The sequence below is a fragment of the Aphelocoma coerulescens genome, chromosome 8, assembly GCF_041296385.1.
Source record: "Aphelocoma coerulescens isolate FSJ_1873_10779 chromosome 8, UR_Acoe_1.0, whole genome shotgun sequence".
Lineage (NCBI taxonomy): Eukaryota > Metazoa > Chordata > Aves > Passeriformes > Corvidae > Aphelocoma > Aphelocoma coerulescens.
In genome coordinates, this window is record NC_091022.1 from 282,596 (window position 1) to 307,361 (window position 24,766).

General features: G+C 41.6%; 2 protein-coding genes across 3 annotated transcripts in view; both read left to right on the forward strand.

Annotated features, from left to right (window-relative positions):
* Positions 1-4,732: 4,732 nt before the first annotated feature.
* LOC138114048 (semaphorin-3D-like) overlaps positions 4,733-24,766 on the forward strand; it is a 31,608-nt gene continuing 11,574 nt past the window's right edge. The window contains exons 1-2 of one of the 2 annotated variants that reach the window (XM_069023106.1): positions 4,733-5,009; positions 19,209-19,369. In XM_069023106.1, coding sequence (XP_068879207.1) covers positions 4,895-5,009; positions 19,209-19,369 — 276 coding nt within the window. In that variant the 5' untranslated portion in view covers positions 4,733-4,894. Of the gene's footprint in view, positions 5,010-18,699; positions 18,801-19,208; positions 19,370-24,766 lie in introns of those variants that run through there. The other variant, XR_011152466.1, reaches the window with a different exon arrangement.
* Positions 11,991-15,004, forward strand: LOC138113978 (uncharacterized). The gene has a single exon (XM_069022934.1). It carries the CDS (start codon positions 12,052-12,054, stop codon positions 14,296-14,298), a length of 2,247 nt encoding a protein of 748 aa, XP_068879035.1. The 5' UTR covers positions 11,991-12,051; the 3' UTR covers positions 14,299-15,004.

The window sequence follows — 24,766 nt, forward strand, 5'->3', positions numbered from 1 at the left end:
ATTTTTTTTTTCTTTAGCGCACCTTTTCCAGGACAGGAGGGATTCCGGCGCCGCTTCGTGCCGGTAGGGAGCGGGAGAACGCGGCGGCGGGCGGCGGGTGGCGAGGGCCGTCGGCGAGACGGGGCTTGGGCCGCCTGCGGTGTGCGATCTCCCGAGAGCAGCGGGGAGCGGCGGCGGGCGGGGCGCTGTGGGAGCCGGCGCATGTCCCCGAATGAGCCGCCCGGCGCAACGCCCGGCGAGGTGCCAATGAAATAAAATAGAACACGGTAAAGTGAAAAGCGTCTTCTGCCAAATAATATATCAACAGACCATCTATCTAAGTGGTACAAGAACATAGTTTCATTGTGCTCTGGATGAATGTCATCTTTGTTATTGCAGAACTAAGTTAAGAATATTAAGTCTAATGATGCAATTTTATTTTTAGTCTATTTGATTTTATAAGTTACTAATCTGAGTCATGTATGCTTATAGTTTTCTCTCTTATTAACAAAGACAATTCAATATCCAGTTCATGATTATAGTATAGTTTTGAACCACTCAATAGTAATTTTTCTTTTGGAATATGTGTGATAATTTCAAGGTGAGACATCTACATAATGCATTGGACACGTATTTGTATATTTGCAGTTAAAGTAACATGCTTTAAATTTGTGTGCATGTATATAAAGTACATATACTTAAGGAAGAGATCATAAAGAGATAAGGTACCTTTCAATCAATTTGAATTGTAGGCGGGGTAATTTTTGTTTCTTCTTGTAGGTGATTAGTTTTAAATCTTTTAAAGCAGTATGTTTGTCTGACAGGCCACTCATGCTATTTTATTGATGTCTAGAAGGGACATCTTTTGCTGGCTTCTGACTCCATAGACAAAATAAAACCTCGAGATCATCTCAAACAAGGATAGATGAGGAAAAGAAAGAAAAACTCTAGCATCAGTGATAGTAAATTAGATATTGAGGCTACGTGGCCTAGGCAACTTACTCATTAAGTTTATAATGAATTTATAAGCTTATGATGACTGGGTTGCTCTAGATTTTCAGCTGTCACAATTTGCAGCATTGCTGTTAGGTTCACTAAAACTGAGCCGTAACTCTTTATTTGAATGTAAAATTCTGAATTTCAAAATGACCTCGGAAACCTAGTGTTGGAAACAGGTTTTAAATTATCCTCCAATTCCATAAAGGTTTTTATTTTACAGAACTAACCAAGAGTTACACGAATACAGTTTATAAAGCGTGTGTTTGCAGATGGGTCACAGTCCTTTCAGCTCTGGACTTCATGATGCCAGGAGAAGTCGGAAACTACACAGTATTTGTGAATGCAAGACTTTGCATTTAGATAGGTTTGAGCTGAACGATCTGAAAAAGCTCCCATAAGCACAGAACTCCTTACTGTCTGTGTGTTTGAGAAGGCTGAAGAGCTCTGTTTATTGCCACAAAGGGCCTGGAATAAATTATGTTTAGTAAATTGGCCCCAGGTTTTCTTGTTTCAGACAGTAGCTTCAGAGCAATCTGTTTTATAGGCTCCACTAAATCTGACCAATTGCAGGGAGGTGACACCTCATTTCAGAGATGTGGCATCCCACATGTGCCAGTCAGGTCCAGCCCCTCTCTCTGTCAGGATGGCCGGGCACCAGCAGTTCAGCTTTCTGTCTTTTGGCATTTAACCTACGGCCTGTTCCCAATTTATGGGCCCCGCAGGGAGGTCCTAGCAGGATGGAGCCAGGCTGCTCAGCCCCTCCTCAGCCTTGTGCCTCCCACCCCTACATGGGGCAAATAAAAGCTTCTTTATTCCATTGGAAATGCCCCTGTTTCAGCGAGGTGTATGCCTGGCTTCCTTCCCTGGTCGGTCTTGCAGGTGATAATGAACACAGTGCGGTGCTATTTCCTAGCTGAAGCCAAGGTGGGAAACCAGCTTTAGCCTCAGCATTTTTCATTTCAGACTCTTTTTCCTCAGTTATTTTGGATCTGTTCATGGTGAGGAGGTTTTACAATGTGTTGGTCCTTAGCTGAAGTATCGAAGAACTGAACAAACCAGTAATTTTTCCTTCTCTGACCAAATTCTTCTTACTTTTGAGGGGAGGAAGGAATGGGGGAGTCAAATTTGCGTTTAGGTTTTATGTTTTATTTCTGCCCATGGAACTGTTTGCTACAGCACAGGACACTGATTGACATTGCATGTGTTACAGAGAGGAAGGGCATTTCCTGACGATTAATGGCAAGTTAGTTGGCCTGAAGTTCATTAACCTGAGCTAGACTGTTGGAAGGACTCTGTGTGGAATTGTATTAGAGGATCATCATAAACTAAAAATATACGTGACAATCTGGCCAGATTGCAATGAATCTAAAGACAGGACAGGGTTGGCTCGAGCTCACAGAGCAGCTGCCTCGAGTGTAAACTAACCGCCTTGTGAAAGCAAATGGTTTTTCACAGACATTATTCAAATAAAAGGGGAAAAGGAAAAAAAAACCCAACCAAAAAAAAAGGAAGGTTCCCATTAGCAAAAAAAGCCTACATGAAAAAGTGAGGTTGTGAGCTATGGCCGAAGGCCCGAGTTTGGTGCTGATTCTCAATCAATTCAGCAAATGACAGTGCATTGACACAACTGGTTTTTTAGTCAAATTTAGTCCTGATTCTTCACAGTAATTTGCCTCAAGAAAATGAGCCCCATATCCTTTGGTGAGTTCCCTGTTGGCTGAGGCCCAGACCTTCAGGCCATGACTTCTCAACATACTTGCAGTGAGACTGGTTCCCTCTTAATTGCTTCTTTTTGAAGTATGGTTTGTCACTATCATCCTGCTGAAGATGAACAGGGCTGGTGTCTCATTTTCACATATTCTTCCCCCTCCTCCCCTCTCCTTCTTTTCCCCTTTTTCACCTCTAAATAAATTTCTTAAAGGCGATTTAACCCTGGGATGGTCTAATCCACTTCAGTCCTTCGTGGTCCACCCTCAAATAGATGTGTCGGCACAGAAGAAGTTAAGGGTGTTCTCTTAGGATCTGATACTGTAATAAAGGGAAGAGAAAGATGAAACAGGCATTTCATGTTTGTCTGTTTTCTCTCCATGTCATTTCATGAACGTGTACTCACACTTGGCCAAGAGTAGTGCATTCAGACACTGAATATGAGTGTTGAAGAGGGGACTGAGAAGAAAGAAGCTTAGTGTTCTGCAATAGGAATTATGCTTTGGGGATTTTACGGATTGTTTCCCTCTTTTTCACCATCATGCTTTTCTTGCACACTTCCTTGTCTTTTGCTACTGAGCGAAAGTCTGGAGGCTCAGAAAGCCCAAGTTTCATCTGAGCAAGATTTCCTGTGTCAGAGAGAACTGAAGGGATTCTGTTTCCATCCTTTCATGCCAGGAAGGATGAACTGCCTGTATCAGGAGGTGCTGAATTGGTTCTGGGTGCTGCTGTAGCTCACAGAATTGCAAGACCTAGTGCTGCAGGAGTTCAAATAACAGACCAGTGGAAAGGCTCAGGGGCCACAAGCTGTGCTGCATCTCTCATGGACTTGCGAGGAGCCTCTCCTTTGGTGTCTGTGCAAGTGCTGGCTGCTGTGGGCACTAGGATTGCTCTTTTAATCAGGCAGCTCCAGTACCTTTCAGAAAAGAATTTTCATGGCACATCATGAGCCATTAATCTCTCGACTAACCATAACATTTCCTTACTCCTTGGTTTTCCAGCATTACTCAAACACTGACATTTGTCATTTCACCAGCCATCTCCCTTGGCCTCTAGCATCAGGCACTTGCAGGGGGAAGGATCTGGTCTCACAAATATTTTCATACTCTGATCTCTGTGATTTATTAACCGTGAAGTTTTGCCTTCAGAACTCAAGATGCCGTTTCAAATAATTTCACGTGCAAAAGTCGAGTTATTGGGCAAAAGGGATCCTTGATAGCTGGGTACAAAGGACAGCAGGACTGCTGTTGCTGTTTTCTTTTCAACTCCTGTGCTGGCTGTGTGACCTTGAGGAAATAGGTTCATTGCAGCTTTATGGTTCCGTTTTTGCATAGGGAAAATAAGGGCAGTGATAATTGCTTTCGTTTGTAAAACACTTTAAGATTTATGGACTATGAGTGATTCTTACTAAGTGAAAAGTGTTGCAAAGCTGGCTTAGTTGCACACTGTGCTAACAAAATCCCATATCAGCCTATTGACCCCAGCCTGAAACACTCATTAAAGTTTATAGGACATTTTGGTGGATGAGTTGAGGCAGTTATTCTGCTGGAAATATCATACTGAAAGCACTTTTAAATCCATCATCCGCTTTGACTTTTTTCTCTATTAAAACTAAACACAACTGCTTGCTCTGTCCAGTTTTCTTAGTTTATTTATGAAAAGTTTTTGATGGATATGGATATGTACTCACTGTTAACTCAGCTTGTACCCCCATGGCATCTGAGACATTTCAGTTCATTCTAGTCATAGCATAAACACACAATAGCTGTTGTACTGAGACAAAAAGAGCTATAAAACATACAAGATATCCAATGGACTGGTATTAACTATCAAGTTGCATGGTCACTTTTGAATGTCAGATGTTCTTTTTATGGATACTGCATTAATTTAATTTGTGCTTAAACTTTAGCTAGGCTAGACACTGGTGTCTGAAAAGTTTACATATTTTTCCAATGTCAAAATGTGTAAATTTAGTATTAAGGAAACAAAACATATTTACTTGTACTAGAGGAAAACTACTTTTGTAGCAAAGAAATTAACTGAGGTGCTCCTTAAAGATAGGTCTGGCTTGCTTACAGAATTGTTACTTATGCAGTAAAGCAGATCTGCAGATGTTTTCTTTTTTTCTTCCAGATCAAACTTGGATTGTTTGAAAAGTGGGGAGATACTTCACCATAGTACAAAAGAAGATACAGAAGAGGAGAGCAGAATGAGAGCTTTGCAAGTGCCACGTGCCTGCAGCCCGCTGTCTTTAGTGATGCTGTTCCTTCCAGTCACTGGAATGTCAAAACAAAATATCCCAAGACTGAAGCTTTCCTATAAAGGTAAACTTTTCAGTAGTTTTTCTGATTCTGCCACTTCCGTTTTGATGTGATAGTGCCAGCAGTTCTTTTGTATTACTAACCAGGAAATACATAATAGAAGCCTTAAAGATGGATGAATTCTGCCTCGGGGCAGTATTAAAATCTGGGCTTTTTGTTGTGTCGGGGCACATGTTTCTGAAGTATAACTGTCTTTTAAAAGTATTATTTCTGTTTGCTCCAAGAGGATGTTAACAGACTCTACATAAATTAGAGGGGAGTGGTACTTGAAACACTCTGAGGTGCATTGGAGACATTCCTATGTGGCTGGTGGGGATGATGTGAGACATGGAGGACGTTCACACCTTCCTACAGCATCAGAGGAAGTTGAGAGAGCTGACTCAAGTGTTTCAAGGGGACTGACATTTATTTTTGTAATAATTCTTTTTCTATCACTAAGTGGGTATGTTAAACTCTTCATAGGTGGTTTTCTTTCTCCTTGCCTCTTTGGATCACAAAAGCGTGTTTCTCTGCAGAATTTCTTAGTCTTGTGTGTAGTTCTTGTTAAGAATGGTACCGAGGGATTTCAACACAGACATATTTATGTATTAATGGACAAGTTTTTAAAGAAGGTAGATTTCTTTTTGCTTTGAATGTACAGCACACCTGCACAGGCACAGAGGTGTGTCACTGATACTTTCTTCTTTAGTGAAAACAAATGCTCTCCCATTAGTTATGTTTCAGCTGTGTCAGCACCTTGCCCTTATGGGAGCTATTTCTGCTCTGTTTTTCAAACTTATGTCTTCCTATGCATTGCAGAGTTACACTCAGGATGGTGTGATGGGACAGGCTGTAAAGCCTTCATTGGGGCTTATGATATGTTTATCATGAGTTTAACACCCAGAGAAATTTATTGAGTAAGCAGAATGACTTGCTATTTATTTACAAGCTTCTCTTTTGCTAGATTTGCGTGCCACTGGGCATGCTATTCCACTGTGTATATAAATGTGTTTGGATGCGTTTGTGTGAGAGAGACAGAGGAAGCAAGATCAAGGGATCTTGACAACATTTTTATAACTTTGGGAAACAGTTGCACTCACTGAAGCCAATGAATAGAGAAACTGAAAGACCTGACGTGAGTTACGAAAGTTAGCAGTAAAACCCTCCTAACATACAGCCGGCCTTCTCACAGCCAGGCCTTTTGAGATAATTCCCAAAAGCAGCATGTACCACATGGCGACGGCATTTATTGTGGATTTGACACTCACGATTAGTGAATTCCTCTCAACTTCAAAAGCAGATAGCCTTTGGCAAAATCCTGATGGATGCCTTTGGCAGGTAAAGAGGGGGAGAAAGAAAAATTATTGAGGTCAACACAGGGGAAAAAAAATGGCTGAAATCTTAGTTTAAAATAGTGGCAGAGACCTGCTGGGAACAGTTGGGGAAATGCCTGAGCTCGTTTAAAAAGACGATGAGCAGATGATTGATATTTAGGCCCTGACCCAAACTTTTATTAGCAACTTTATAAACCTTTCAGTTTGGCTTGAGGGATACCGTTTCCTGTCCAAACTTATTCACCTATATCCCCGTAGGGGGGGAAAATCAACAACAGATGCAGATGCAAAATAGCACATAAATCTTAATTTTGAGAGCTGTGATGGAACTGAAAAGTCGGAAGAAAGAGAATTACCAGAATTTATTGTGCTTTGTCTTACTTTCTTGGGGGGTTGGAAGGTGTATATTTTTCCACATGGAACAAGAAAAAAATTAATGCTGTTTTTTCACACTTATGTACTGTAAATGATTCCAGTATGGCTTATCATAATCAAACTATATTTTGTGTGTTGACAACAGGATATCACATATACTGAGTATTTAATATAGTTGTGAGAATTAAGTCTACCTTCCTCCCCCCAAATCTTTCAGACAAAACAATTCCAAGGTTTCTGAGAATAAGATGTAGGAGAAATGAACTGTTTTGCCAGTTGTCATAAAATTGTTAGTCATGTCACTGACAAGTCCTGGCATCTCTGCTCTTTGGAATTAATATTTGAACTATCATGAAGAGGAGAATACAGGGCTCTTCTCCTTCTTTATGGAAAACAGATGAGAACTGGCCACATCAGGCAGTTCCAAAAACCTGGTCACACGTGTCTTTGAAGGGAAGGTTTCGTCTCCTTTCATGTGCAATGAGTTTATGGCATAGCTCCATCTTCCCAGAAGAGCTGAGCATTTGCTGGGGCAGGAGAGCTGGAAGTAAGCAGGACTTTGCAGTTACTGAATTTTCCAGTTGCATCAATCAGTGGTGGATGGAGGAAGAGGGAGAGGGTAGGGTGGTTAAAGATGTGTCTATAACTGCAGGAGTGCTTCAATAAACCACAGCATGTCAAAGCTCCTTTGTGTTCAAACAGCAATTAAAATTTTAGACCTTCTCTGAATGGCAGCTATAGGTTTCCTTCTTCTCAAGGTCGTCATCTTAACGAATGGGAATCTGTGCAGGAAATGTTAAGATATTCCAGTGAGTGATGTCGGGATCAATGTAAAGTCATACAATGGATTTCCTTTGTTGTTTGTCCCAGTCTAAAGATGTGTTCTAAAAAAATTGTGCATGTATAAAACTAAAACTACACACAAATCAATTAAAATACGTTGTAATACAGAATCAAAGTCATATATTCTCCACCTGTGTTAATCAAATCCACTATGATCTTTAATCACGTATCTCATCTTTTCACATTTTCCCATATCCATTAGTTGAAAAATTCTCTTATTCACTCAGACTTAAGTTAGATACTTGTTCATGTCATTACTATCCCAGAAATTGTCACTCCTCTTGTGATGTTTTTAGGGTGCTCTCAGTGCATATACCTTACTTAATCTGTGTATCTTAGATACTTCTACAAGATTGAGGTGCTTTTATTACTGTAGTTTTAATATTAGGAGAAGGTAACAAACTGTCTTCTAATAGAAGATGATGATCTTTAGAAAACCAGGGGATGATTTTGAGTAATATTCCATATTTTAACTCTCTTTGCCTAGTACTCTTTCAGTCTTAAGACCGACAGTGTGTATTTATCACTCATTTTCATGTAGATGGAGATAACCTGTGACCTTCATCCAAACTGCAGAACTCCACAACCACAGCTTCCCTAAGCAGCACATCCTTGTTGTCTGCTGCCTCATTTAACATCCTCATTCCAACCTCTAGAGCAGATGCAGAAGGTTTTCATACACCAGTCTAATTCATTCATGTCATTTTCAGGACAGCATCAGTTCTGTTACTAAAGAATGGAAGGCTCTGTGTCCTAATTCTTGTATGTTTAATTCATACAGTGTAGACAGTCTTGTTTCTGTTTTATCTTCTGAGTAATAATTTTTCCTAATTCATTGGGAGGTCCTTCCATAAATATCGTGTGTGTCTTTTTAGATTTTACTTCATAGGGAGAAGTAAAGAATAGCCAGACCCAGAATGTTGATTGCCTTCTGAGAAAAAGAAGAAAAAAAATCAAATTTTTCTCAATTTGTGGCTATCCTAAAATTTTCCTGCAGAAAGAGAGAAATTGCAAATTTAACCCTATTGATTTGATTTACTTGGCTGCTTTTCATGGACATTTCAGTAAGTGTAGTCTGTGTTCTCAGTGAATGCATTTATATTACCAAAGTGTGCACCCTAGTTTCTTGGCTGGGGGGCATGCACCAGGCCAGATTTGGGCATTGTCACCAGTGATATCCACAAACATGTATCATTCCCGTGTGGGAATGTGGCCATTCCCCAGAGCAAACCATGCTTACTTTGACAGCCGTGACTTGGTCAGAGGACCAGGAATCCTGCACTGTGACACAGTACAGAGGAATAAGCACGACTGAAGGCAAGGTTTGGCTTTTAAAGCAGGATTTACTTAGCACTGTTCAAAATGACTATGGTAGTAATTTAAATCTAATAAACAAAAGCATTATTCTCAGCTGGTTTGTTTTTCTCCATATAGAATGAATTAAGATGCAGTCTCACTCTCACTGAAGTCATGGCCAGAGTTTTTCCACTGAAGTAAATTGAAGCGAGATCAAATTCACACTCCTCACTTTTTTCATCTTACCTAAGTAAACTAAAGACAGGCAGTTCTTTCTCCTCTGCTGAAGGATGACTGTGCTAAACCATCAGCTCCACGTGGCAATTAGCCATGTTTAAGGATTGTTTAGTTTCCCGCAGTGTTTTGCACACCGGATTTTCTTCCCCCTAAGAGTGATCCATTCTTAAAACATGGTGAAAAAGCAAACAGAGAACATTTTGGTGCCATGAATTCTTTTGAAAATTTGACTGGGTGAGTACATTTCCTTAATGTTCAAAAATTATCCTTTGAACATGCTATTTAACAGTGTCAAGCATTCTGTTCTCTATATTGCTTTTGCTTTAAACCTGTTTCATTTTATAACTGATGAGATGCTTAACTGTTACATCACAGCAGTTAGTTTGTTCAGTTTCAGTACAGCTGGCTTATTTCCATGTCATGCATCATTTAATTATACATCTAAAACGTAGTTAAAACTGTACAGCTCCATGAGCCTCACTTAAGCTGTCTGTGACACTGCAGTAATCCCAGTACCCTGACGGGGTGTTGCACAGCTATGACTGGTTGGAATGTGGTAAACTGGTGATGTGTAAGAGAGCCTAGAAATGAGCTTGCATTTTGCAGCTGTGCTTGCTCTACTAGAAGAGGAAGTAAAACCAGAAAAAAACTGCTCTTGTGGCAATATCAGCGTCTGTAAATCTGAATGCTTAATGAAAATCAAGGAAAATGTGCTGAGTGAGGAAGTGGTGCTTTTCCCTTGTTTGTCGTTTAATTAATTTTTGGTGGTCTGTTATTTGTCAGAAAAATCTATCTCAGATTCCTCTATGGAAAAACATGAAGTGTTCATGTGAGAGTGAAGATCCTAGTATTGGATGATTGTCTAGATATGCAAAAGACTTTGCCTGTTTTGTCTCAAAAATGCTTTCTGGAGGCAGTGATCATTGAGACTTAAAATGTACCCTAGCTTGAAGATGGATGGGTGCTGCTGTCCATGTGTATCTGCCGTCGACTGAGTATAAACTTGAAGGCATTTATTACATCTTAGTAATGGGAAAAGCAGCAAATTTCTTGCAGACATTTTTTTTCCTTTTTTAAGCTAGTGAACTTGAAGGTCAGATTCAACTCTATGTTGCATTTTCTGTCATATAATTATCATATATATAATGTCCTGAAGAGCAGCCTCCAGTCAGTGACATCAACAGCTTACATAGCAGTTGAACTAAGAATAACCTTGGAGAACTGACCCATGTCAAGCTCTTATGAGTGTAAACTGTTGATGTCACTGACTGGAGGCTGTTTTTTCATGATCACAGAAGGGCCTCAATTGGATAAAAGAAGAATTGTGTTCAAAAAATACAAAACTATTCTGCTGAATGTTCACTTTACTATATCTCAGAAGATGAGAGGAAACAAAACTGAAAGAGTAATACTTGACAAAGGATTTTTGCTCCCTTATAAAAAGAAGGACGGGACAACATCAAAAACAGCTTCCCTAGAAGAATGCAGGGAAGAGACATGATAAGTGGCATCAGCTTGGAAGAGGGATCAAAACTCTTTCTTTGATTACTTTTACTAATGACATCTGTTTAAGCAAATCCAATTCAGAGCAGTTTCAGAAATCCCAAACTTGTTCTCTTTCTGAGCACTATTTGGAGGGCACGATCTGCCTGACGTCAGTGTCTGTCTAGCAGTGGACATCTGTGGTCACTATGCAGGTGCTCGATTCACATCCTGTTTCTTTTTCCTCCCTCCCCATTTCTGCAGTTCCATTTCTAGGTGAGTTCCCCAAAGAAGAGCTGAGGAATATAGGGGATGACTCTTCCGTACTCACAGTCCTTTGGAGATAAATACACAGAGATAGCAGAAAGAGTCAGAATTTCCTTTATTTAACCAGCGCAACATCAAACAAGTCAGAGAGATTGGTTAACTCTGTTTAAGGCAGACAATTTTGAAGATGGTGGGAGTGACAGATGTACATCTTTGCTACAAATTTGAAAAAGGAGACATTCTACTTTCTGAACAAAATCCTGGCTATCCCAGAATTTTGCACTGTGTTGAACCATAGAGTTTTAAGAGCTGAGAGGTTGCTGAAGACACCAAAATTTTGTAATTAACTTACTGGGCCTCTTAAAGGAGGGTGTTAGATCTTCCTGTGCATCATTCAAGCAGCCTGGATTTCTTTCAGAAAGATTTCTCACTAAATCTGTAACAAAACATTAGCCTATATGACATACTGCCCCAAAAGTAATCAATATAAATATTATTAATAAAAAATGTCCCCCTCCAAGATTAAATAAAAGCTTACACCTATATACCAAGAGCATCCATGGATCATGTCACCCATATTTATATTTGACAAGGGTTTGTGTGGGAGGGCGCTTGTGCCTGCTTTGTACAGGGAAGCTCTGGGGTTCCCAGGTTCACGACTGATGGGTCTGCACTTTGTGTCTCTTGAGGCTTTGGGTGCCCAGGGCCATGATGAGTTCCCGGGCTGGAGATGGCGGGTGGGGCTGGCCTGTGATGCGCTCTGGGGCCTGTGACAGCACAGGGGCCGTGTCACAATGGGGGCAGCTATTAAAGGCCCCATGGGTTGCCGCTGCCCCAGTAGAGCCTGGGCAAGCGGTGAGTGCACACAGGCGGTGGGGAGGCAGGGCTGGGGGAGGGCTGGGGCAGAAGCGCCGGCACCGGGGGCGTGTGTTCTGTCCCTGCATCCAGGGCCCAGCCCCTGGTGGGAGTGCCTTGCTCAGGCTCGGTGCTTGCTGGGGCAGCGGTGCAGGCCTTGCCTCCTGCCAGCTGCCGGGGGCCCTCTCCTTCCTGCTGCCACGTCCCTGTGGCTCCTGCCCCCCACTGGCTGCCTCCATGCTGGCCCTACTGAACCCCTTCTGTGTGTCCTCTTGCAGACCATGGCTTTGTTGTCATTGCTCTTCGTGCTCGTGCAAAGCCTGATCCAGTACCCCCAGCCAGCTGGGGATGGGCTGGATGAGGCCACGCACCGGCGAATGCAGGAGCGTGAGGAGCTGCTTGACCGCGAGATGGCTCGGCTGCTGCAGGAGCTGGAGCAAGGGCCCCCGGAGCAGCAGGACGAGGGCTGGGGAGCCCTGCTCTTTGGTGCCCTGCAGCAGTGGCCATTCTGGGCTCTTGCTGGACTCCTGCTCCTCTTGGGCCTGTGGTTTAGCTGCAGGAGGAGTCCTGAAGCCAGCGAAACCAACAGCAGCGGCAAGGACCAGAGCTCCTGCAAGATCTTGGGAGAGGAGAAGGAAAAAGAAAAGGAAGAAGACAGTTTGGATTCCAAGGGAGATGGAGAAACCATAGATGTGACTGTGGAGGCAGATGACAGCGGCAGTGGAAATGAAGAAGGCAGTCCTGTGGCTGCAAACGAAGGAGACGATGATGATGCCAATGAACGAGATGAAGATGTGAAGTTGAAGAAAGACAGTGATGTTAAAAGTGACGATGGCCATGATGCAAAGAAAGATGAAGGCTGGAGTGATGGGAATATGCCAGGAGACAATACTGCCGAAGGAAATGAAGAAGAACCTGGCAATGTTACTGGAGGTGTGGAAGACCTAGATGAAGTAAATGAAGGAGAAAACAAGGATGTGAAGGTGGAGCCAGACAAGGATGCTGGAAAGGAAGACGGAGATGGAAATGAAGAAAAAACCGATGATGCGTATATGAAGGCAGGCAACAGTGATGATGTAAATAAAGGAGTATACGAGGTAGATGGAAAGGAAGAAAAAGCAGATGTGAAGGTGCAGGGAAGCAGTGATGCCAGTGAACAACAAAGCAGTGATTGGATTGGGCAGGAAGACACCAGTGATGGTGGGAAGGCAATAGACCACAGTGGGTTTGCTGCAACTGAAGAAAAAACCACTCACCTTGGAAATGAAGAGACCAGTGTTGCAAACAGAGATGAGAAACAGGGTGATGCAAATGCGAATGGAGAGAAGAATGAAGATGCAAAAGAAGGAGAACAAGGTCATGTGGCTGCCAGTGAAAAAGAAGGCTATGCTGGCAAGGGCAAAGGCAGCCGTGGTGGAATTGAAGAGGAAGAAGACGCCCGTGATGCTGGGAATAAGCGAGGGATCCTTTTAGTGGATCGCATACAGTGTCCCGTCGAGGACGTGGAGAAAGGTCGCTCAGTGGCAGCTGAGCTGATGGAGAGCTTCACGCGTGTCTTTATTGACAGCGTGAGCAATAGTTTCTACCCGGTGCCTCAAGAAGCCATCGGGGTGGGCAGTGCCTTTGAGGGTTGGAGTCCCCGTGAGCAGGATGGGGTGTACCGCGTGCTGGTCCCACTGAATCCCCCACCGGGACACGCCTTCCACCTGGAGCTGAACAGTGGAGGGCAGATGGCAGCAAGGACCTTCTGCGTCCGTGTGGAGCTGGTGTGCACGTGCGAGAGGGAGCAGCTGGGCGAGAAGCTGTTGTGCTTCCTGCACCACTCGCAGGAGGAGCTGCGGCAGAAGCAGAAGCCCAGCCTCCTAGAGACACTCTGCACCGGCTCCTACCTGGACGTGGAGAAAACCTCCCACTGGTTCTACCAGCTGGTGAGATGCTCGTGGCTGCATTTGCCTCAGTCGTACTCATGGCACTTGGTGTTTCAGCCCTGCAGCCGGTCCTGCCAATTCCGGCTGAGCAAAGGCAAGAAGAGCCTGGTGGTGGAGATGTTGTTTGGGGTGCGCCACGGGGACTCCGACATCTTTGCGGTCAGCCAGCCCACAGAGGCCCAGACAGGCGGCTCCAGCATCTTTGTGAGCAGCCAGCCCGCCGAGGCCGACTCCATCGCAAGCACAGCGTGGCCTGAGACGTACGCTGTGGCAGAGGCAAAATTCTTCCAGCACGTCGCCAGGCAGGTGCCGTGTGAGAGCTTGCACCTGAAATGCCTGCAGCTCTTCACCTGCATCCTGAGGGGCACAGGTTTTTCCAGCTCGACCTGGAAGACTGTGGTCATGCACGTGCTGACCACCGTACCGCTGTCCCATTGGCGCAGGAGGGAATTTGCACGGCGGCTGTGGGACATCATGGCATACCTGCGCCGCTGCCTGCAGTTGAAACGCCTGGAGCACTTTGTCCTAGGCAACCAGAGGCTTCCTGCAGAGATCAGCTTGCCGCCGGCAATGCGAGCGGTCGAGCCGCTCAACCTCTTTGAGCACCTGGCCCAAGATCCGGCCGCCCACGCAGAGGCGATGCGAGCTTACGGTCAGCTGCGATTTCGCCTCTGGATGCTGCTCTCCGGCCACTGAGAGGAATTCCCTGCACAGAGCTGTGCTGGGGGGGCTCACACCCGATGGCAGCCACGTGAGCACTGCATAATTCTTCCTTTTTTCACTGGCAATCCTGAAGCTGCTTTCCTGCTCCCGTGGATGGAAGATGCTGCGGCACACGGATTCACTGTGCAGACACACATCTCTGCATTGCCCTGCCCTTCACCTTCCAGTTTACCACGGTGCTGTTGTGATGTTCCTACGTCTACGAGGCAGAAACTGGCTCCTCCTGTACATCCTTACAGAAGACTACGAACTGAGAGAGGTTGCTTGGCACACCTCAAAGACATGAAACTGGCCTGTTAGGGACTTGATGTAGTTGTTCAGTGACCTGTAGCTCACTTTACCATAGGAGAATAGGTAGTCCAAAATTTTATAATAGGAATTCTTTATTAGCATTGCTTCCAGAGGTCCTTTATTATTATCAGTGTACAACTATTTTGCAAAGTTGGTCTTAGTTTAGGAAATTGAGCTACCCTACTATAGTAGATTGTCTCCTTTTCAGTAATATCTGGATAGCTATGTTTGGAAAATTAATAAAAGGAGAGAAGTGTCTCAAATTGCCTGAAACGTGACATTCTTTATATTTAAGCCTCTGTATCTTAGAGAACGTCGTTCCTATATACCTGCCTGAAATAATGCCATTTTGCAAACAGAGATGTTGGATATGTTGCGTGTGCTCTCTCTTGAGCAAACCCATAGAGATGCTTGAAGGTTGATGTGAAAATGCCCTGAAATGCCTGAAATTCTACAGCAGAGTACTCCTGAATTTTTTAGGAATCTTTGGAAAAGTGTTCTTTTCACAGTCACTTTTATAACTGTAATACCCTCCTGGGGAACAATTCCGTCCTGAAAGATGAACAGAGAAGTCCCTAACTGCAAAACATGTGGTTTAGTACACAGCTCTTTTTTGGGCTTCTCATAACCAAGGTTTTAACACAAAACTGTGAACACAGAAAGTCATGTTTTCTCTATTCCCAGTTGTCTGTATCCTTTTGGAGAGGCCCTGCTGTTCTATGAATATTACGTTTTTCACCAGGCCTAATAGTATTGTATATCAATGAGAGCCACTTCACATGCACAGCTTTGTCCATGGTGACATGCAGCTAAACAAAATGTCATTTACTTCTTGCACTACATTGTAGAGATTGGTAGTAGTCCGGAAGTATTTATTCTCTTTGCCTTCATACCAATACATCTGGGGTCAACTGGTCAATTTTAAACTCAGCATACCTTAGGAATTGGATAAATTGCTGCAGTCATGCTAGAAATACTTTTCTTTATCCCAGAAATTTGCTTGAGTTTCTACAATGCCCATGTAAACCTTCATGTGTATTCTCCAACATGAGAAAGGACTTGCTCCTCCCTAAAGGCAAGTGATGCAACCTTTGTTCTTTCCTGTATATGAAAGTTATACAGCCTTTAGTTTCAGAGTCCTTCAAAGTTGTCTGTAACTGTTTTGAAAGTGGCTGAGATGTTCCCTTTCTGCTAATTTAGGCATGGCTTGTCACTAAAAAAAATCTGTACCTAGTCACAAAGGGCATTCTGATTCTGAACCAAGTGGTTCTACATTGCTGCATTGTGACAGCATGCTGGAGTTGAGGAATGGCAACATGGTCACCACACATGTGACTTGATGCTAACAAGTGTAAATATGTTTTATAAATGCAAATACATATGATCAGAACAGAATGAGATTTTTACTTTTGAAGTCTCTTTGCTGTGGCTCTGCTGCTGGAGATTTTATAAGTAAGCAATGATCATGCTGTTTTGAGCCAAGTCCACCGAGATACTGTGTGAAATGAATAAAACCCAGTCACTATTCCAGCTTCTATCAGTCAGCAGTGAAATATTAACCCAGAAGGGGAGTTAGCTGGATACTTAGTTAATCACCGGGCTGGAAAAAAGTATTTAATTTTGAGGAAAACAGCAAATAGAGACCATAAACTGAGTGCTGAACACGTACTCATGAAAGACCTTCCCTGTAACTTTGTTACTGTACCTTGTGAGAATGCTGGTTCTGTGTTAGCCAGGCTGCAGAGATGCAGTGATTCAAATCAACAGCTTGCTCTAAGCTTGAGAATCATTGGGAAATGTGCTTTTCACAGTAAATTTTTCCAGTGCAATATCCTTGGTGATAGTAAATATGTCTCGCTGTGAAGGGAAATTTCAATGCGTAAGATTAAAATGTGTTGTTTTATAGACTGAGAACAATTATTAATCTAGCTGAAATTTAATCAACCCTCTGTTAATATTTACTGGTAAAGTTTTATTAGATCATATTACAGTTATAATCTTATCAGTGGCCATGCTCAGAGTCTTATTTCCAAGCTGTTTTCAATAGTAAGTACCAAACCTGATTCTTCACCACTTTGCAGCTTGTGTTGTCATTTGCACCAGGTAAGAAAGGAGTGTGCAGTGTTGTCATTTCAATCTGGAATATTCTACAGATGTTTTCCTTACGATGCAGTGAAATAAATGATTGTACAAGGCATCAGGCAGGGCTCATTCCCACTTGGGCATTTCAGTCATGAGGCAGCATTTTCCCTCACTGTTGTAGCTGTTCTAGGTGGGTTTTTTTTTACTGAGAAATTCTAGAACTGTTAAACAACAGATGACAAATGTCCATTTGGGATGGTCTCTTCAGAGATCATTCCTTTCAAATAAGGAAACTGGAAGTAGACAGCAGTCTCAGTCATCGTCCTTCATGTATGTGGAGAAGAATCAAATCCACATATTTTTGCAATTGACACTCTTGCAGAGGCCCATGCTTTGCATGGCTTTAAGTGCTGAAAGTGCTTTAGAGCATTTGCACAAGCATGTAATTTATCCTTCCTCAGATCAAATTCCTGTGACTGCAGATGAGAAGGAATTTTTCCTCATATTCTGTATGCTAGTTACTTGTGTTCTGCAGGTGAGGACTGAGGTTTTTATAGTACCATGTTAACCATAAGCTGCTTCCAAAGTGGTCTTGCTGGCAATTAATAAACATCTTTTAAAGTGTTACTAGTTTAGAAAACAAATCCTGACATCTTTGCCTTCACGAAAGATATGTGGGAAAGGACAGTGCTGGTGTATAGTAATGTAATGCTCAGCATCAGATAAAATTTTTCAGTGTGAAGCAAGATTTTTTCCCAAAGTACTGCCAAATAAATCTCACCTAGGGGAATAGGAGCTGCAATGCATGACAATTTGTTTTCAGATTGTACCATAACAACATCCTGCACTGAGCCAGACAAAAGTACACAAACTTAAGTAGAAGTGACTGAGCCAAAAAATAATTGTCATAATTATATACCAGGTAGTCAGATTAATAATGATAAAATATTTTTCTCCCATGGTTCTGTTCATTAGCCAGGACTAGAACTTAACCTTTTCTTGCCTGTCACTTGGTTTGTGTAAGACCTTGGAGAAAAATGTTTGGGTGGGGGTTTTTTTCCCTTTATTTAATTCAGGACTTTTTTCTCCAAAACACTGGCCCGAATTTTCATCATGATCAGGATATGCCAATAACTTGTGCGGTAAGTCTGGGTTTTCTAGCAGGAATGCTACATTGTCCATCCAGTGCCAGGAAGGTGGAAATACCCTTAATTTTATCTTCCCGTTAAATACAGGATTTGCCTTTCTGTCTGAAGATTTCCAAATAGTTTAGCTTGGAGAGTTGGCTTGTGGAAGAACTGATTCACATGTTTATTTTCTTTTCCCCAAAGTAATGACTACCCAACAAGACTTAAATATTCTTGTGCTCTTTTCTATATGTTGTTTGTGTCCTCGTCCAGAATTACGTCCACAGAGTATTCATTAGGCAAAATGCTACAGAATTTTTATTTTACAGCTTTTTTAGCTTTTTTGCAACAGTATAGGTTCTTTCATTAGTTTCATAGAGCATTTTTTTTTTTTTTTCTTAATTACCTACAGTCCTACATGCAGTTCTGGGGCACCCAGTTCAAGAAAGACATGGACCTTGGAAGGAAGAGCCCTGAAAATGATCAGAGGGCTGTAACACCTTCCGTATGAAGACAAGCTGAGAGGTTTGGGGTTGTTCAGCCTGGAGAAAAGAAAGCTCTGAGGAGACCTTATTGCAACTTTTCAATATATAAAAGGGGCTTGTGAAAAAGATGTAAAAAAGGAAAAAAGGACTTTTTAACCAAAGCCTTTAGGGACAGGACAAGGGGCAATAGTTTTGAACTAAAAGAGAGTGGATAGAAACTGGATAGAAGAAAGACATTTTTTATGATGAGAATGGTGAGAAACTGATACAGGTTGCCCGGAGAAGTTGCAGATGCCCCATCCCTGGAAGCGTTCAAGGCTGTGTTAGGTGGGACTTTGAGCGAGCTGATCTAGTGAAAGATGTTCCTCCTCATAGTGAGGGAGTTGAACTGGATGATCTTCAAATGTTCCTACCCACTGTTTCCTGCTCCTAATTATTCTTGGCTGGCATTGACCTTCTTCGCTGCTTTATATCTGGAGCACCAAATACGGTGAGGTATTGATCCTTGATCATGTGTATCCATGAGTATGGTGATATAAACAGAATTTGTTTTCTTAGGATGAAGGAAAGATATAGCACACATCTTGCAAAGATATGTCTTTCTTGGTTTCTAATTTCTGTTGAATTTCTCATTCCTTTATGCCATACAGATAATTTGTTAAGAAAATTTTATATAGAAAAATATTTTGTGCAAGTAAATATTGCCCAGTTTGGAAGTAAGAAAAACCCCAGAGAACCCGAAGTTAACAGGAATTGTATTATAACTCTGAAAAGACATGCTCCAAGACTGCACTCATTTCCCTGGTACACTCCATGCTGGTTGCATGTATTTATAAAAGACACTGATGAGTCATATATAAACATTTTGATGATAAAGATTTTCTTCGTTTTCCCACAGACTTGCTGCTTTCAAACAGCTGCATCCCATTCCTGGGCTCAACAGAGGGGCTTGATTTTCGAACCTTGCTGCCGGATGAGGAGAGGGGCCGGCTACTAGTCGGGGCAAAGGACCACATCTTCCTGCTCAACTTGGTTGATGTAAACAAAAATGTAAAAAAGGTCAGTGCCTTTTCCACGGAGTTTATCTCCTAAGTTAAATTTTGTTAAATTCTTTTTGTTTGGTTGGTTTTGTGTTTTTCTTTCTTTCTTTCTTCTCTGGGTAACTGCAGATTCGTTGTGCAATGAAATTTACCAAGATTTGATCATCTCACCTGCCATAGTTATACAGATTATCTTTAATCAATTGAGTTTCTTGTGCTGATTGATGTCCTTTGTGACTGATGACCTGCAAGAGATCAGCTGTGTGGAAGAGCCCTGCAGTGCATGAAAATAGCATCAAAATATCAGCAGACAGGAAAAATGCAGCTCAGAGTGTTCACTTCTCAATTCCTCTGGTCATGGTTACCCTCCTCATTTCAAAGCATTTGGAAGGAAATAACTGAAGACAGCTCTTTCATTGCTTCCTGGCATCCCTGGGATTACTTTACTCTAATACTGAACAGAGCAGAGGCAATTTGGATGGTTTAAATCATAGTAAAATAAAAGTGGCAATTTTAACATTTTGGTTAATATCTAGAATGACTAGTTTTAGGAAAAGCTTCCACTGGGATCTCCTGTAGTCCCTTGCCTGTGCCCGGTGACAGTGTGTTAACTTGAGATAATAAGATGACAATTTAGCCTTCGATATTTCTAGCAGACATGGTGAACTGGAGCTTTTGTAAGCACAGTTGATTGCTATGAGTGGAAACCAGATGCTTGCAACAGGAACACATGAAAACTGGTTTCCTGCTTGTCCCAGATAGGAAGAAAATCTGAATTCTCAGCTGTGTTTGGTATTTTCTTTAGGCACCAGAGGGTGGTTTTAAATTCCTACGTACTGCTGCCAGCTCTGAAGAGGTAACTGACCCTGAATTAATGTGATTGCAGGCAGGAGCTGAACAGGTGGAACAAGAGACTATTTTGCCCTCACGTTTGAGAGCAACGCTTGCTGTCATTGTATAGAAGAGATACAGTACCAGTCTGAATATCTTGTTCCTTATCTGGACTTCAGCAATGCTGCACATGGCAGTTTCTGTAAAACTCAGATTCTGGGTATTTCAGGAAATGTCTTCCTGGCATGCTTTGTCAAGCACTTACCTTGCTTCTGTCATCTCAGTAATTGATTCAAAATCCACTACCCCTCCCAGGATATTGCATTAATAACAGCACTACTCACAACTGCAAATTTTCAGACCACAAATTGATTTTTGGTGTAGGCTTTCTGTAGAAGACAAATTTTGTTTGTGTGAAAAGCAGACTTCTGTTTCTGTGGGCTTCTGCTTGCCTCCTGAGAGATGCTGAGTGCTGTCACCTCCCATTATGTTCAGTGGGGCTTTCTGAGCCCAGACCTTTCTGGAGGTGGCAGCACTCTGTGTGAGCCACCCCTCAGTCCAAGCTGGTGACATTTTCCCTTTGGCCAAACCAGCGCTGTTCATTACGGACCTTGTGCTTTCCAAGAAGAGCAGAACACAGATGGAGCCAGGAGCACTAATGTGCAGTCAGACAGTGCCATTTGGTATAGATGTGGTAGAGAAAAGACTCACTTTGTATTGGAAAGAAAATTTGGATTTCCTAAGATGAATAGAGAATGCATGCTTACGTATCTGTGGTAACCAGAAAGGAGGGAATAAAATTCCTAACCACTTGCGTATCTGGACTAAATATGTGTGCAGGTTCAAATACTTCTTTTAGTAGTAAAATAATAGTTTAACTATTCAGATAATATTTAACTTTTCACAAAAAAGCACTGAGGCAAAATATATTTAAATGGGTAGAACTGACTGAGAAGCCTTGCAGAACGTCCTGGTGTGCTGATTTCCCAGGTCTCCATGGGCATTCAACAACTTTATAAATGTATCTTCTTGCTTAAATGCCCAGGTAACACAAGGCAATGTCACGTGAGTGTTTCTCTTTAATTCCACTGTGCTTGGCTGGTTGAATCTTGCAGTGGAGGGAAGGGATGAGATGAAGGAAGTTGCGTGAGGAGCTGTGTATAAAATCTCAGCCCCTGAGGAGGAAGCTAAAGGATACTCTACAGTAGCAGTGAAGTGTCAGAAAGTAGCACTTGCCGGTGCTGTGTTTAGACTGAGCGTGGTCTGGGTTGGCACTGGGCCAGGCGGCTCACTTCCAGGCCTTCCCAGTGTGGGGAAACCACACATGTTGGGACTACAAGGGTCTGAAGTGTGTCCTTTGTACTCCTCTGGAGTATGAGTCATCTGGAAAAAATGATCTGCTTACATACAGCTACTAAAACGAGCAGAAATTGTTTAGAATATTTAGTTTCTGCCTATAAATGATGTGTTCATTTGTGGACTTTGTGGAAGGAGTGTTAAAAGCACGCTGATGGGGCGAGAGAGGCATAACAGCTTTGAGACTGCAGTGCAAGATTGTGCATAGTTTGGGGTTTCCGTTCTTTAAAACAAAGCTGAACATGAACTTCTTACTTTAATAAAGCTCTCAATTTCAGATATTTGTTTTGTTAGGAGCTATTGATACCTCCAAAAGCTAAGTCAGGATCCCCAACAATTTATTCTCATGTGTAGATACAATTACTTGGCAAGATTATATTTTAGAGTCTAATGCTCTATATTAAGTCATTTCTGGCAAAGAAGGATCCAAAGCATTGTATCCTGCTCCCTTCTCTAATGTATACATATATATAATTTAATAACTTCCTTTTTAAAACCTATTAATTTACCTAAAGTAGTTAATTTGACTTACATATATTAAGTTATAGCTTTATTTCCTGGTGTATTTTTCCTGATGAAATAAATCAGTAGTTCTGCTGGAGTCAGAATTTCTTAAATCATTGTAGTTTTTATGAAATGTATTGTGTAATAGGTTGAAAATTTCCTTAGCTGGCAGCTTGAAAAAAAATCTGTCTGGTTTCCAGTGCTTGTAAACCTCATTATAAAACAACAGCAAGTACCACAGTGTAATGAGCAAGTCCTCCAGAATGACAGATGAATGCAGAAAGCGAAAGTGATTATAGTCAATAAATATATAAAATATAGCAATGGATAATCTTCTTTCTGTAACAGGGATGTATTTTCTCTGAAGTTTTCCTGTACAGAAGCCATTAGCTCCTGTTGCAGGAATGGCATTATGAAGTGTCCCTGACAAATTCTGCAAGCTATTTGCAAACTGGAAAAATTGTGATTTCTTCCTGTGAGTAAAATAAAGATGGTCAGCAAAGGAAAGTAGTTCTACTGAAGGCCTCTGTGCCATTACCACCAGAAGTGCAGTGTAAAACGGAGAGATGTTTAATAGCATGAGAGGCTGGAAAGCTGGCAAAGAAATTCTATAGGAGCACCAACCTCTGGGATCCTGCTGGAAACATGACGTCAGTACATCGAAGTTTCTTGTGAGTTTGCAAAAGCCTTTTCTATTTTACTCCTTGCGCTAAATAAATACGAAATACAAAATGTTGTCAGCTGGGTAAACAGTGGGTAAATAGCTGCAAAGCAATGGTGCCCCTTTCTGTGGCTGTGCTAACAGTGCCCGCGGGGTTACACGTCAGCGCGATCATCACGGTGTGATCTGCAGCGCGACCCGCCCAGCTCCGCAGGAATAGGAATGCTGTCAAGGCCTGACAAGCTTTTGAAAAGCTGCCAACGTGCAGGAGCTGTCGGTGCTAGAAGACACAGCCCCATGTGGGCCAAATAGATAAACATGTCAGATCCCCAACAGCAGCTTTGGAACAAGTTGTTTTCATCTGTCCCAGCGTGCACTGGCTCAGGGTCCCAAATCATCATCTGTTGTAAGCGGCCCTTTGGGATACTTCATGCAACTTCTTTAGGAATGTTGTTGCTGTGGAACAGATCCTTGTTACGCCGATGTTTCAGATTTGATTTTTGTTCAAATCTACAATCTATTATTTATATTTATTTATTAGCAGTTTATACCCATTTCCTCTGGCTGTTGATAATTCTGGTCTTCAGAGCCCTTTGATTATTCCTGCATAATTTAACTTCTTTTGTTTTAGTGATGCTTCCCAACCTTGTGTCATCTGCAGGGGTTGTTGGAGAGTTCTGGGTTTTTACCAAAGCTACTGAAGGGTGCATGAAATAGGATGAGCTCTGACACTGTTTCTTGGGGAACTGCACGAGTAACTTTGTACCTCAAGTTCTTTACTTATCAGACCATTTTTTTTTTCTTGTACTAATGCCTGTTTTTGGCAGCTGAGCTAATCAGTTTCCGTGTGGCAATGTAGTGAATACTTAAATGGAGCCCTGATGAAGAGCAGCTCTACCACCTTAATGTAATTCAGCTAGGTTATTTAAGAAAAGTACAATATTAGAGTGGGATAGTGGCTGTTTACCAAGTTCTGTTGTCTTCTCTGCCACACTCCGTTTTCATTGGAAACTTGTATTATTTCTTCCCTAACTAAAAACTTGTTCTGAAACCTTAAAAACAGATGAAAAAAGACCAGTGGGCTTCTAAATTGTTTAGATAGCTTGTGATCTTCCTCTTTTGTATTGTGACAATAGATAGCATTTTCCACTCATTTTGTAAAGTTCTGCACCATCCTAGATTTAGTAGCCTAATTAGAAGTGATTCTTGAAAAAGCTGTACTTTCACACATTTTTTTGTAATCAGATTTCACTGTTTTATCTTTGAGCACCCCTTCTCCTGAAGATTTATAATCTTAAGTGTTAGGCTAGGAACAAAATCTGATAGAGAAAGATGCATACATAAAAATGAGTAAAATACCAGTATTATTAATTCATGACAGATGGCAGCTGAAATTTGGCTCTTAGTGGTGGATCCAGATATTATTTTTATATATATATACATACATACATACATACATATATATATATATATAGCATTCACATACCAATTTATTTATATATAAATAATGTATTAAAAAAAATTACTTCCTTTTTCATTCCTTTCTTATAGTAAAATGCATATTTGGAGGAAGGGAAAATGTTACTTTTAGAAATTCACTGCTCCTGATCTGGAAAAGACCTCTGTGGTTTTAAATGTTTTGTTTTAATCAGAAATCAATTTCCAGCTACCCTTTAAAGTGATACCTTATCTGTCCTACACTTATGTACTGCTTAATTTTGTACTCCTGGGAGGTCTTCTTTCTCTCTGATAGAAAAGAGTTTATTAACTTCCATTTATTAGGAGAATTTAATTTCTTTCCCATTCCTAAATTTAAGAAAATATTTGAAGAATGATTTAAAAGTAATGGTGAGGTTGTTTTTTTTCTTTTAATTGGGCAATAGAAGAGAAAATCTAGAAATCATGACAGTAGCTGACCTTTGGAATTTTGATATGGTTATTTTAAAAGGAAAATAAACCGAAGATTAAGAAAAGAAAAGAATCCTGTTTAAGTATACAGTTCACATATTCCAACTAGTTGCATTCTTGCCTTAAATTCAGTAACTCCACTTAGCTATTCTAAGA